General features: G+C 42.5%; 1 protein-coding gene across 1 annotated transcript in view; it reads left to right on the top strand.

The window, feature by feature from the left end:
- PLEKHG7 (pleckstrin homology and RhoGEF domain containing G7) overlaps positions 1-14,242 on the top strand; it is an 82,899-nt gene that overhangs the window by 61,015 nt on the left and 7,642 nt on the right. Inside the window, 6 exon segments of the mRNA XM_029206725.1 lie at positions 3,926-4,052; positions 5,599-5,714; positions 6,062-6,107; positions 6,110-6,151; positions 11,768-11,847; positions 13,773-13,926. Coding sequence (XP_029062558.1) covers positions 3,926-4,052; positions 5,599-5,714; positions 6,062-6,107; positions 6,110-6,151; positions 11,768-11,847; positions 13,773-13,926 — 565 coding nt within the window.

Here is a 14,242-nt window from a genome sequence, read left to right on the forward strand (position 1 = left end):
ACCTTCACTCCAGTGGGTGGATTTCTGTGGTATAAGTGTTCTCCAGTTTGTGAGTCACCCACCCAGCAGTTATAGGATTTGATTTCATTGTGATTGTGCCCCTCCTACCACCTCATTGTGGCTTCTCCTTTCTTTGGATGCGGGGTATCTTTTTTGGTGAGATCCAGTGTCTTCCTGTCAGTGACTCTCCGCTGCTTCTTTGTTTTGCTTATATTTCTTTGACTCTATGAATTTAGGAGAAACAGTTATCTACTGTGGTCTTGAAGGGCTGTTTTTATGTGAAAGCCTCCCTTTGTAGTCTGTGTGAGTCTAATATTTTTGGTGCAAGGGCTGTTTTTAGTATGGATGCCTGTCATGCCTTTCCTCCATGTATGCTGGTGGTTATCCCCTCGATAGGCGGTGTTATTGTTTCTGTGGTGACCAGAGCCTGCACTGGACGTTGAGTGGGGCCTCCTCTTTGCTCTGTGCTTGTCACAGCCTTGTTGGGACAGGGTCTGCTTCCCAGTTGTTGGGGTGGAAGCCCCCATGTCTGTTTCTGAGCTGTGGTGTGAGGTAGGCAGTACTGGAGCACTCCCACTGGGAGTCACTGAGTATTCCTCCTCAGGAGCTGTCCACCGGCAAGTGTGATCTGTGGTGTCATCTATCACCCATTGTGCGTGCTCAGAAAGTACACCATTGCTGGCACTGCCCTCAGGTCCTCCTCAGCCATGGGAATGCAGGCAGTCAGGCTGGATGTCCCTCAGGTGCTGTGCTCACAAAGCCACCAGCGCCGATCCATTGGCACAGAATTCGTAGAGGCGGAGCCCTGCCCACTTCGAGCACTGTGAGGGTGAGGCTGCTCTGGCGGGGCCCCACTCCTCCCTTCAAGGGCTTGTTAACAGTGGGGCTTCTTTGGTGGACCCAGGCTTCATCCTGCACACAGCCCCAGTTGCAGCCCAGGCCACACTCCAGCCCCTCCAGCTTCTCCACAGAGCCACCCCCAGTCCTCTCCCCAGCTCTGTCCACTGAAGCCCAAGTTTCAGCAGCCAGCCTCCACTCATACCAGGAGACACATGTCTTGGGCTGGGGAGTGCAGCAAGGTGGCCAGGACCAGGTGTGCTGGCGTCTCTCTCTCCTGCCAGCTGTAAGCTGGTTGCTGCACTGTCTTCTGAGCCTCTGAAGCTCCCTTTCTGTCCCGGCTGATCTCCCAGCCAGTGAAGGGGGTTACCAGGGCGAGGGAGCCTTTCCTCTTTCACAGCTCCCTCCCAGGGGTTCAGGTCCTGTCCTGCTTTCTTTTTTTTTCTTTTGTCCTACCTGGTTACACGGTGATCTTTCTCGCAGTGTTGGCTGTATGAGGTCCTCTGCCAGCATTCAGTAGGTGTTCTGTGAGAGTTGTTCCGCGTATAGATGTATTTTTGATGTATTTGTGGGCGTCATTGAGCTCCGTGTCCTTCTGTTCCGCCATCTTGATCTCCCACCTATACGTTTATTTATTATAAAACTGACGCAGAGTCCATTGATCTAGACCCATCCACGAAAAGGACTTTTATGTCCAATCTCTCATGACAGAGAATTTTTTTTCTTCCCCTAATGTTTCTGAAAAGTAAAGCCAATAGAGAGATGGAAAAAAAAACTTATAGTTTTACTTTCAGAATCATCAAATATCTTTTTTTTTTTGCTCTTCTGAGACCTTCCAAAACACTAAAAGCTTCCAGTATCTCTGCCTGGATCTTTGTCTGAATTATTTACCACTGGTGTTTCTTTTCTGATTGATATGTGGGGGAGATTAGGTGTTTTTATATTTACCCTGAACACCGGTGGGTACTGGCAGCCAGAGCTGTTCCCTACAACATGGAAATTTGGAGCAGTGGCTCAGGGTTGTGTGTTTTGAGGGAATCCCTAACTGCTGCTGAGAAATCAGTTACTGGAACTCCCCAGCCTCCCACAAGGACCAGCAGGTAGTGCTGGAATGCTGCTGCTAGTGACTCAGCATGGAAATCAGCCACTAAGGCCACAGACTACAGCCTCTCCACACCTCCTCTTTCCACTCCTCCCCACTTCCAGCCTTTCCACGTCTGCAGTCCCTGCTCCCTTCATCCCTTCCAGCCCCAATGAGAATCACAGCCATTTTGAGCTGGATGAGGGCAAGTCATCTAGTGCCGTCCCCCATTTTAAAGAAGAATCTGAGGTGCAGAGATGGGGGGCTGGTCCCTCCGCCTTGAAGCCTGGCCCCTAGAGCTCCATCCTCCATGCACCTTTCTGACCTGCCTTTTGTAGGTGGGGAGGTGGGAAAGATCACTCCCGGCAGAACTCCTGTAAGGAAGAGTCCCGGATATTTTTAAAAGAAATGTGATAAAGCTGCTAGTGTAGGAGGGTACGACCCTCCAGGGACATGGTCAGGCTATGAAAGACCATGACAAATTGCAAAGCACGAGGCTAGGAGAGAAAAAGGGGAAAGTTGGAGAGGAAAGAGAGAGAGAGAGCTCTCTCCTTTCAAAGAAGAGAATGGAGCCAGCAAAATGGGGTGGTGGGTGGTGACTGTGGGCTGTGAGCCCTCCCCATGATCTGAAATCTTCAGTAAAATAAACACATACACTCATAAAATGTTTGGCATGAGTGGGTTTACAGTGGAAACTGACACAGGAAACCTACCAAAGGGCTAAGTGTGGCATTTGGCCCATGCTGTTCAGCGAAGAAACAGAATGTGTACAAACAGGAGCCCAGGGGCCAGAAGAAGCCATTGGAATATCTGTTTATAAATATCTAAGAGAGTTTTGGACTTGTTGGAGGTTTGAGCCAATTGTACCGACCTCTCTGAAATGCAAGGGCTGACACCTGGGCATAAAGATGTATGAAGATATCTTTGGGAAAGCAGAGGGAGCCTTCCACAGTGCACAGTCGTCCCTTTGTATCCACAGGGTATTGGTTCCAGAACCCTGACAGATACCAAAGTCCGAGGATGCTCAAGTCCCGTATATAAGATGGTATAGTATTTGCATATGACCAATACACATCCTCCCGTATACTTTAAATCATCTCTAGATTACTCATAATACCTAATACAAGGTAAGTTCTATGTAAATATTGTAAATACAGTGGAAATGCTATGTAAATGGTTGCTGCTGTGCCGCAAATTCAGGCTTTTTGGAACTTTCTCGAATTTTTTTCCCCAAATATTTTCAGTTCACAGTTCATTGAATTTCAGAATGCAGAACCTACAGATAGTAGAACCGACTGTACCTTGACCTACCTGAGGTTGGTCTTGAGGGTCTGGGTCATGAGGGTCAGGACTTAACCTGGGCCTGAAGTGAGCATGAAAGAGGGAAGAGGCGACAGCCCGCAGCAAGAAAAATATTTAGTGTGAGAGCAGGATCCATTTAGAGCTGAACTCAGGACCAGTATGGTGTGAGCAGGTGGGAGGAGAGAAGAGGAAGTGAACACACCCTTAATAATACTTCTTGATGTACCTGTGTGTGCAGTAGCCACAGACCTGGCTCCAGGCGTCATGTGTCACCTGCACAAAGGCTGGGACCCCTCAGGTTCAAACGGTGTCACATTCAAAGAAACAGTCCAGATGAAACAAATGGAGGAGCTATTCTCATGTTGCTTGCATTTCTCAAAATACCATTTATGGAAATCCAGTGTATCACCCATAGCAATACTTACTAAAGTTTCCTTTCATGTATTCCCCATTGTGTGTACTCCTGGCAACTGCCTCTTTGAACAAACTCTCCCTATTGACAATTGTCTACGTCTTTTTCCCTCTTCTCTCTTTTCTATATCATGTAGAACAATTTAGCGTCCTCAACTTCTATTTTCATTTTCTCTTCATTATCCTGATTCCCTCCAACAAAGGAGTCAAGGAACTGACCCACGAAGCAAAAATCCTTCCTTTTCCTGTCTACCTGTGTAGTGTTGACTCTCAGTTCTCCTAACTGCATTGCAGCAAGAGTGGGAGCACAGTTGGCAAAACCAGAAATCTCCCCCAAGGGCCAGGGAAAAGGAGAAGGCAAGGGGCAAAACTAAACTCTTCATGATCTACTCCATCAAGGAAAAGGTGGAAAAGTCAATCTGTAAGTCCCTGAGATGAGTGACCCAGAGCTCCAGTGTCAGCTTTAATCAAAGAGTTGGGGGACCCTCTGGCTCATGGGAACCATTTGGGCTTCCATCTTAGGAGGTAATTCCATTGCCTTGAGGTCATGGCTTTCCGAAATGCGGATTCCAGTTTGAGTTTGCATTGTAAATCAAACACGCTCAAAACAATGGGCTCCAGTCACATCCTGGCGAACCCTATGAGAACTCTTAACTCCAAGTTCACGCAGGACGTGGCCCCGTCTCCAAGGCTTTCAGATGTGAGTTCAGGCAGGAAAAGTTATACTTCCCAGATGATGAAGGCACTTTGTTTTTAACATCCATACTGAACCCACACACAAAGCAAATGGGAGTAAACAGCATGGGAAGCCTTTCCGGAGAATAAATTACCATCCGTCATTTTTTTTAGGTCACTGAAATCCAGGGCCAATCTAAATATAATGCCAACTGCAATCTTTAGACCCGAAATTTGGGAATAGGAAAAGAGAAAGCCCTGTGATGACTTAAGTTTATTTGGGTAGCTCTGTATAATCAAATTCAAATAAAGAAGTTCGTGGTATATGTCCATAAACCAAGATTTCCTGGGGAGCATCAAAAGGGAACAATTCAAAATGATGATTATCAGCTGTACAGAAATGACATATTTCTTTTTCTTTTGCATGTTTAAAAATAAAATGACCGTTCACTTAGGAGTTTCTTTCCTTTTTAAAAATATTTTGTTGAAATTCTGAAATAACCCAAGGAACTAGAATTCAGCTTATCAAGTGATTAAGACAAAAAATTCAGTTAAAGACAGACTTTTTTAAACTTTTAAAGTAATTTTGCAGATTTTTACTCATTTTGATAAGTTTGTGAGGGAGATAACATCTCTTCTAGGAATTTCTCAATAAAATGAATTCTCATTGTTGGGGAAAGAGATCCCTGTGACCTTCCTTTAAAGCTTAAAGATGGAGAATTCTCAAGGATTCCCTAACCATGTGATTCTGTGGGTTTACGACTTGCCCTCCATGTTTTCAAAAATCATTTCAAAACCTCAATAGCAATATGTTATTAAAAAACATTGGAAAATTAATATAGACCTTCAAAGAGAAAATGAGTTCTTACCAAAAGAAATAATCAACCTTACCATAAAGTGAATATATGTTTTATGATTAAGACAAAAGGATATGTTTGTCCTTGTTAGTCTGATTTTTTTTTCCTTCCTGTAATCACAAGCTGTGTGATGTAGGGAATATGAGAAAGCTACTAAGGGAACTGTTAGTATTATTGAAATAAAAATGCACAATACATTTCCAACTTACTGAGTTAAATTAGTTCAGCTTCATTTGTCTCTGCAAGAGGCTGATTTCAAATTAGTGAGTTTTTCTAAGGCATTTAAACAGCAAGAAATATGTTAAATGAACCTAAGATATGGTTTGGCTCCAGGGGCGGTCAATATCTCTAAATGATTCCTGTGGATCTTGGTTAAATTTTATGCTGTAATGCCTCATGCATTTAAAAATATACTGGATGTGTCTTGTCTTTCAGGGGATCTTGAAGGAAAAGTGAAGTGGCTTGACAATTTTCAAAAATGCAGACATCTACAGGAGATTATAGTGTGGCCTCCACTTTGGGATAGAGATAAAAGGTTTTTCATTCCAGAGGTACAGAAAGGATCAATTAGAACCTATGTCCCTTTCTAAACGTTTGGCATTCAAGTGGAAGTATACTAGTCTTACAAAGTCCCCAGCTGCCCACTAGAATTAAAAATCTAGCAAGAAGTAAAGGCTTCATCCACATGACATTGTGTGTGGGGAGGCTGACCTCCTCATGCCATTCCTGAACTGGTCCTTCTAAGCATTTTTCCCATTCTTTCCCATTCCCATGTGCATTTACTGGCATTTCCAAATGTCAGGAACTTTCTAAACAGAGTACATTGCCCCAACTTCTAGAATATGCTGTCCTCCCATCACTAACAACATCTCTTTGATTTCCTCCCTTGTTTTGCCAGTGCCTGAAACACGTTTTTAAAGAACACATGGCAGAAAACATCCTGTCAGCAACCGACACCTTCTCTATGAAGGAAAATTAACTCTTGCAGGTAAATAACTGCTTCCTTTACAAACCCAACATCTTTGCTACCTTGTGATTTGTCCAACTGTTGCTTATCGAAGGGTGGCAAGAATTGTATTTCTGTATGGCCAAGGCGATGGAAGATGTGAATCAGAGAGCATCCTATGGAGTCACACAGACTCCAGCTTGATCAAACCACGACGTAACTAGCCACACGCCCTCCATTTTCTCTCTGTAAAATAGGATAACGATATCTGTCTTACAAGCTGGATGTTAAAGTGAAGTAACATGTGAAGAGCTTAGCTCAAGGTCTGGAATATAGTAACCACTCAATGTCAGCTGTTACCACCCTCATTTTACTCCTCCAGTGAGCTGGGCAATCATACTCTCAGTGTTGACTGAGAACCTATTATGTAACACACGTTGCATTGTGTAGGTACCACTGGAGGATAGAAAAGTCACTATTCTGGATAATCCTTTCCCTCTAGTTGGGAAGCGCTGCCATAATGAGCAGACCTGCAGTCTAAGTCCAGAAGAGAGTCTGATGCTGGAGTACCCAGGAAAGGCTTCATGTGGTCCATGGGACTGGAGGTGGGCTTCGGGGGGATAGAAGGGTGTAGTTCAGTGAAAGGACAGGAGGGAGGACATCCCGGATGAAAAGCATAGCAAGAGAAAAGGCTTGGAGGCAGAAGCCACTTGAGAGAATAGGCTCACAGCAGCGTGGTTAGGAGGGAGATCCCCGAGGCTGCCTGCCAGCTTCCCTTCCCAGCTCAGCCTTTGCTGCCTGTGTAACCTGGGGCCACTTAACAGCAATCCCCCCGTGCTGCAGTGTCCCCTCTTTGGTGTGAGGATTAAATGAGCTAATAGATGTATAAGCACTTGAAAGAACCATTGGCAGAGAGTCAGGGCTCAGTAAATATTATCAGAAAGGGCTACCCGACTGAAATAAGATTTGCATTCATTCATTGATTCATTTCTTCACAAAATCTTGATTGAGCACCTGCGGTGTGTGAAGCCCTGTGGGATGTGAGGTTGCCTGAGATCTTTTGGGGGGTGCCAGGCAGTAATTCCTTATTCAGTACACACCTGTTGAGAACCTGCTCTATTTTAGGGATAGCGCCAGATGTCAGCTTGGGACATAACCCCTGCAAGATAACTGCCAACTCGAAAGATAGACATGCCCAGCTTTTTACATCAAAGGGCTTTTTCATGCATGTTTTCCTTCCAGTGAGTTATGCAGAGAAGTTACAGTTCATCCCATGTCACAGGGGAGACTCGGGGAGGTTGTCTGTCATGCTCAGGGTCCCTTGGCAAGCTAATGGCAGCATCCAGACCCAGGCCAGGCTGCCTCACCCTAGCAGGCTTCCAGAACCATAGCCACTGCCCTGAAAGCCAGAGGGACCCAGCCAGGACACTGCAGGCAACAAGAAGCCGCTGAGTGCTCGGGGACATGAGAGGCTTAAAAGGGTGTTGGAGAAAGAGCTATGGGAAGCAATGCCCAAAATGGCTAGAAGAGGAGACCAAAGCAGAGAGGCCAGCCTGAAGGCGCCACAGTGACGCAGGATGGGGTGGGAAGAGCCTGGGCCTGTGTTTCTCAACCATTCTCCACCTGTAGACCACTCCCCTCCCACTTTCGTTTGGAAAGATAACAATCTTACCCTTTCTTTTACAATTTCAAAAATAATTATATCATTGTGACAAAGCCAGATCCAACCAAAACCAAAAGTCATGAAGCAAGACACAGTTCTGTGTACAATCCCGTGCCTGTCCCTGCAAAGCTGGCCTCCACCTGGAATCACCAGAGATTTTACTTCCCCTCTTCCCTCTGTCTACCAAATTCCCAACTGTGAGACCCACCAGCCTACCCTAAAATGTTAAAAATGGGCATGGATGAAAAAGGATAAATGTGAGAGCTATTTCAAAGGCAAAAACAGGAGGGCTTTATGATTGATAAAATGGATGAAGAGGAAATGAGTTGAAGACCTTCAAGTGTGCTTATCTATCTACCTGAAATGTTGGTAGATGACCCTGAGGGTGGCGGAGGGAGTGGGTCAGGGAGTCAGTTTTAGCGTTCAGGTGTGGATGTGATGGGAGGCCATGTAGAGGCTGGATGAACATGACCATGAAAAATCTCTTGGTGAAAAGCCGTGTCAGATGTGTATTCACATATCAAGTGGGATGGGGGTGCTTGTCATGGAAGCATGGGTGGGAGACTGGCCTAAGAAGGAGTCGTTATGGTTCAACCCAACTTTTCAGGAAAAGTTTCTTGTAGAGTCAGATGTGGTAGAATGGGGATGACCTACGTAACCATTACTAACACCAGGCTCCTGTCTGACAGCACATGCTGTTAGTCAGATTTCATCAGAGAGGGGTGTGTCATATAGTAGTGTCAAACCAAGTTTAAAGTCACTGGGACTTTGGCTCGGAGTTGGCATAGAGATATGGTGTCGGTGGGGGTAATAGTGTTAAAAGAAACAGGACATCATTTTGAATGGAAGAAGCATTGGACCAAGAATTAGGGGGTCTAGCCCCAGCTGTGGGCTTTGGGGAAGTTGTTTAAATTCTCTTAATCTCTCCTGTAAATGTTGATGATGATGGTGATAGTGATAACCATGACGATGGTATCTACCGCTTAATGTTTCAAATTTCTTCTAGCCTTAAAAACTGTAGTGTTGAAATTAAGTGCATTTTCTCATTCCCAGAAGGTCCAAGTTTTTATAACTTTTGGAGCATAACCAGCTTCCCACTGGAATTCATGCCAGCACGCCCTTCACAAATGCATTACTCCCCACAGACTGGTATTTCTAAATAGAAAAAGAGGTAACGTTCAGACAAATAGGATGGCACAGCAGCTGTAGCACCTAGAGAACACACGTTGTTCAAGCTGCTGCAGAACCAGAATAAGTCAGTGACGCTGCTCTGTTCTCTAGCAGTGTGATGAAAACCCCACAGGCCAGACTCTTTGAGAAAAAATAAAGACCTAATCGAGTTAGAACTGCACACGTTTGTAAGTCTCAGATCTGGTTGTGTGGCACATAGCTTGAAACTCCTGGGATAATAAATGTGAATACTCTAACTTTATGCCTACGGTCTTCCTCCTTAGTCGTCATTTTTCGTAATCCCGTATTTACTTTGGCACTATTAGTTCTTGAATTTATCTTAAATCTTGTTTCTGTTTATTATGTATCTGCTCCTCCCACTATAATTAAAGCTCTTTGAAGGAGAGATTTTGTCTTAATCATCGATGCATAGGTGGTGCTCAGTATTTGTTGACTGCTTGGTGGAAAACTAGGGCCTTAATAAACGGTAGCTAAAATAATCATCATTTCCTAGAATGAAGTCTAGGACATAGAAGATGCTCATACCTGTTTGTTAAAATACTTGAAGTTAGAAGGAGAAAACAAAGCTATTTCATTTTGACAATGATCATTCACCTAATCAGATAGGAGTGGCAGAGGGTGAGGAAAGCAGTATTTAACAGGTCTTAAAGGTCTAGCCCCATTCCTCACCCTATGTGTTAGTTAGGATATTAAGCCAGCTCTTGGAGACAGACTGGTTTATTTATCTCGCATGTAAAATTCTGAGCTATATGATATGACAGCTTTACTCCATGAAGCCACAAGGGATCTAGGTTTCTTATGTCCTTTTGCTCTGCCATCCTAGAGACTGCTTTCTTCTGTGGCCCCAAGATGAGTCACCAGTGTGCCTACGTTCTAGCTCATATTCCATTGGTCAGAATTTAGTCACTTGGTCATATTTAGCTACAAGGAAAGCTGGGAGATGTAGTATTTATTCACACAGTGAGCGTCTACCCACTAAAACTTGGAAATGTCATTACTACAAAAGAAGGGAAGAATGGTTTTTAAGGGACAACCAGCAGTCTTTGCTGCAGCCCAGTTCGCAAAAAGGAGTTTCTAGTAGTGATGGAGGACATTAAAACAAAACTATTCAAGGACAATTCAAGATTGAATAAAATATCTAATTTCTCTTCTATGCAAATACAGAAAGTATCTTTCCTCTAAACTTAGACTAAAAATGAATCCCAGATATTTTATTTATTAATTTAACCTTAGACGTCTCGTTTCCACAGGTAAATGTATAGAGAAAGAACTTCTAGAAAAATATAAATAAAATAGAATAATAAAAAATATTTACTGATTTTTCTTGTACTTTAAGTGCCTGTCACATCCCCCTCAAGGACTGCATGTTCCTCTGAGATCATTTAAATTTAACCATTTCTTTTGTTTTTTGGTATGCTAATATAAATTACTATTTTTGGAACTTTTAGAAAGGGTAACCTTTGTCAGATTAATTTTAAATTAAAAATTAATTTAAATTTTTAATTTTAAAAAATTAATTTTAATTTTTTATTTTTTAATTTTATTTATTTTTTTATACAGCAGGTTCTTATTAGTTATCGACTTTATACATATTAGTGTATATATGTCAATCCCAGTCTCCCAATTCATCCAACCACTACCACCAACGCCCTGCCACTTTCCCCCCTTGGTGACCATATGTTTGTTCTCTACATCTGTGTCTCAATTTCTGCCCTGCAAACCGGTTCATCTGTACCATTTTTCTAGGTTCCACATACATGCGTTAATATACGATATTTGTTTTTCTCTTTCTGACTTCACTAAACATTTCTTTTTCTAATTTCTAAGGGATAGAGTTAAACTGAGAGGGGGATATCTCATTCTAATATTTTATTTCTCTTCTACAAGTATCCCCTTCTTAGGGAAAAGTAGAAAAGACTATTTGCCTTCAGTTATTATCAAAAGTGATATCAGAAATATACTTGTAAATATAAAGCTTCATGAAGATTATTTAATGCTTGTATAGACACATTGTAAAACTTAAGAAACAAATTGTTTTAGTGACTGTCTTAATCAGCTAGGGCTGCCATAACAGAATACCACAGACTGGGTGGCTTAAACAACAGACATTTATTTCTCACAGTTCTGGAGGCTGGAAGTTCAAGGTCAAGTTGCCAGCTGATTCAGTTTCTGGTGAAAGCTCTCTTTCCAGCTTTCTCAGTGTCCACACGTGGCAGAGAGAGAGCGAGAGAGGGAGAGAGCATGCTCTGGGGATGACATTCACCCTGTCAGATCAGGGGTCCTCCCTTAAGCTTTCATTTAATCTTAATTATTTCCTTATTCCAAATACACAGTGGGTAGGGGGGTAGGGGCTTCCACATAGAATTTGGGGGAGATGCAATTCAGCCCACAGCTATGACAAAGTGCCTTTTTTTCTGGTAATGTATACCTTTGCCAGTGACCACACAGATGAGTCAAGAGGCCAAAATGCTGGAGTTCTGTTAGTCAATAGATGTGTCCTAGGCTTAGCTGAAACCACGACAAATATCATCCAGGTAACCTTAGATCCACATGAAATGCCTTACAAATACATTGTCTTTAAAGTTGGAAGGGTGGGCTCACATCAAGTCCCTGCCTTGGGGAGAAATCAATTCAACCATAATGCAGTTTTCTGACCCACGTGATTGTAGCCCCCTGAGCTGCAAGCCTCGTGTGCCCTGATCCCCGGCCTGTGTTGTTTTCTAAGGGATTCTTTGATTTAAAAGGAAAGAAAAAAAAAACTCTGCTTACTGTTTCCAGCCCCAATTTCATCTTTCTTTCCTCAGAAAGCACAAGATTCCTAGATGTTTATCTGTTTCTCTTTGATGATTTCCTCTTAGTTACGAAAACTAAGCGCAACAAAAAGGTAAAATGCTGTTGTCTCTAAATAATTCTGCTAAATGAGTTTAGAAATATTTCTGAATAAGTTGAGTTAAAAAGAGAAAAGTTTCTTATACATCAGATCGGACTTTACCCTCTAAAAAATGGAGGCATTTTAAAATACTGGCTTTTTCCATCGTAGAGTGCTAGACTGAAAACAGTAACAAAAGCAAGTCCCATTTCTTAAGGATGTCAAAGGGTGTGTATATTTTTAGAATGACTTAGTCTGTATACTTTCGAGGAGAGTCCCAGAAGCCACAGGACTTTATGCCTGGCCTGCCTCAGCAAATAAAATTAAGATACTTTTGTCCATATCCGCCTTTTCCTCATCCAAATTGACTACCACAACAAAAGCTGCCAGAGCAGGGGCCTCTCTAAACTGTCTGCTGCCAAGTGCTGAGGTGATATCCACCACCCCTTCTCACGTTCTTCCTGAGAAATGATGCTTTGGGGGCTGCAGGTGGGAAGGAGCCCTGGTCTCTCAGTGTCTGCCTATAATTAAGAACTGCAGAAGCCAAACAAACGTACAGTTGGCATCACAGGAAAAAAACGAGTCACCAGGGGCTAGAGCCACAAAATCCCTTCTAAGAATAGGGATTTCTCCCTTAAGTATTAATGGTTACCATTACTGTTGTTACTCCCCGTTAAGCCATGGGTCTCATGGTCCACCAAAGGCTTTCTATCTAATGTCCCATTTCACAGTTTCCCTGACTGGTGTGTGTGAGTGCTTTCAGGAAGAGGCCTCCTCTACAGCTCTCAGACACCTGCCCTTAGAGATGGGAAGAGGATCTGCAGTATGTTTTTGGCTGTTGGAGATAACTAATGTTCTAACCCACTCACTTCTTTACTAAACGACTAGCCTTACACAGATGTAAGATTATGAGACTAGATCTCTCAGATCTTTTAATAACCTAAGCTTTTAGATGGCATGTTGGTTAGTTGAGCTAAATAATTTAAGTGTCTTTAAGCAATAAAATAGACACCCATTAATCCGTGCATAGTTGATCAGTGGTTGAGGGGGGAATGGGTGTTGGAGAATACTAAGTCACAGTTTTGAGACTTGGATGGCCTCTCATTTTCAGCTACCCAGGCTAGCATGTCTGACAGGCAAGCTCCGAAAAATCTCTGTCCCCTTCTAAAACCTGACGTTAAGCACAGCTTACCTTCTCTTTACATAATGGCACAAATCAGAGCCATGAACTAGTGGCAGCCCATTATTGGCCATATTATAAGATAATGTTCTGGTTTCATGCTTCACAACTTGATTCCAAAATAAGTAATGTTATCTGTTTAAAATTCCTCTTTAAATTCTTCTGTCTGATAAATCTGAGAGAACCACCCGGAGAAGACACCAGGTTTCATTTATTTTTTGGAAGAAGAAATAAGGAATGTTATGTTTTAAATTTCTCTTCGCTATTTAATGCACAAATTACTTCACGTACATCCCAATCTCTGACACCCTTTTTTAAAAAATTCAGTATTTTATATATTCAAAACAATTTCAGTTATTTACAAATCATAGAGCATGGAATTTATTTATTTAGATTTTAGTATAAGATCCCATGGACAGAGTTGGCCAACATGAGGCTTCTCTTTCTTGTTCATTTAACTCAGTACCATAGAGGGATACTACTGTAAATGAAGATCTTCCCATTGATGTGATAATGATTTAAATGTTTCCCAGCTATGAAATTACACTGTTATTTATTCAGGTAATTAAACTTGGGGATCAGAAACACTATGCTTTAAATCACTGTGTACTTTGGGAAATGCTTTTCGAGACCCAGAAAGAATAGTAAGCTGGATTTCAAGCAATTGTTTCTAAAAATCAGTTTACTTAAGGATGTACCTGAAGTATGTGCATCAATATTTACTTCCTACTTATTGCATTATTTTCCTCCTTAATTTTAGAAACTTGGAGGCTCAGACCCAGGTTTAACGTGCCCTTCACTTATTCCTGAGCTACAAACAGTAATCAAAGAAGGTGGTTCATGTATGGTACTCGATCAGCCCATTCCACTAGACAGATTGGTTGTCAGAGGTCTCGATCCACTCCACATGTCAGGTATGTGTCTATTTTCATCATTCAGCTCATCTGTTTGCTATCCCAGAGTTTTATGTTGGCCTTTTTTGGTAACACGACATGAATCTAATTTAAATCTTCATGAAAGATAATACTGGGTTCCTGTGTAGCTAAATATCACTCACTCTACAGGCTACTTATGGAAAGAGTATTGGACTTGCTTCCAATGTTTGGATGACCCAGCTCTGCCACTTGCTAGCTGTGTGACCCTGTGTGAAGGTACTTAAATTTTCTAAGCCACAGATTCATCTTGGTAAAATCAGGATAATATCTACCCCAGTGAGCTGTCATGAGAATT

The sequence above is a fragment of the Monodon monoceros genome, unplaced genomic scaffold, assembly GCF_005190385.1.
Source record: "Monodon monoceros isolate NGI ecotype Baffin Bay Population unplaced genomic scaffold, NGI_Narwhal_1 Super_Scaffold_6, whole genome shotgun sequence".
NCBI lineage: Eukaryota > Metazoa > Chordata > Mammalia > Artiodactyla > Monodontidae > Monodon > Monodon monoceros.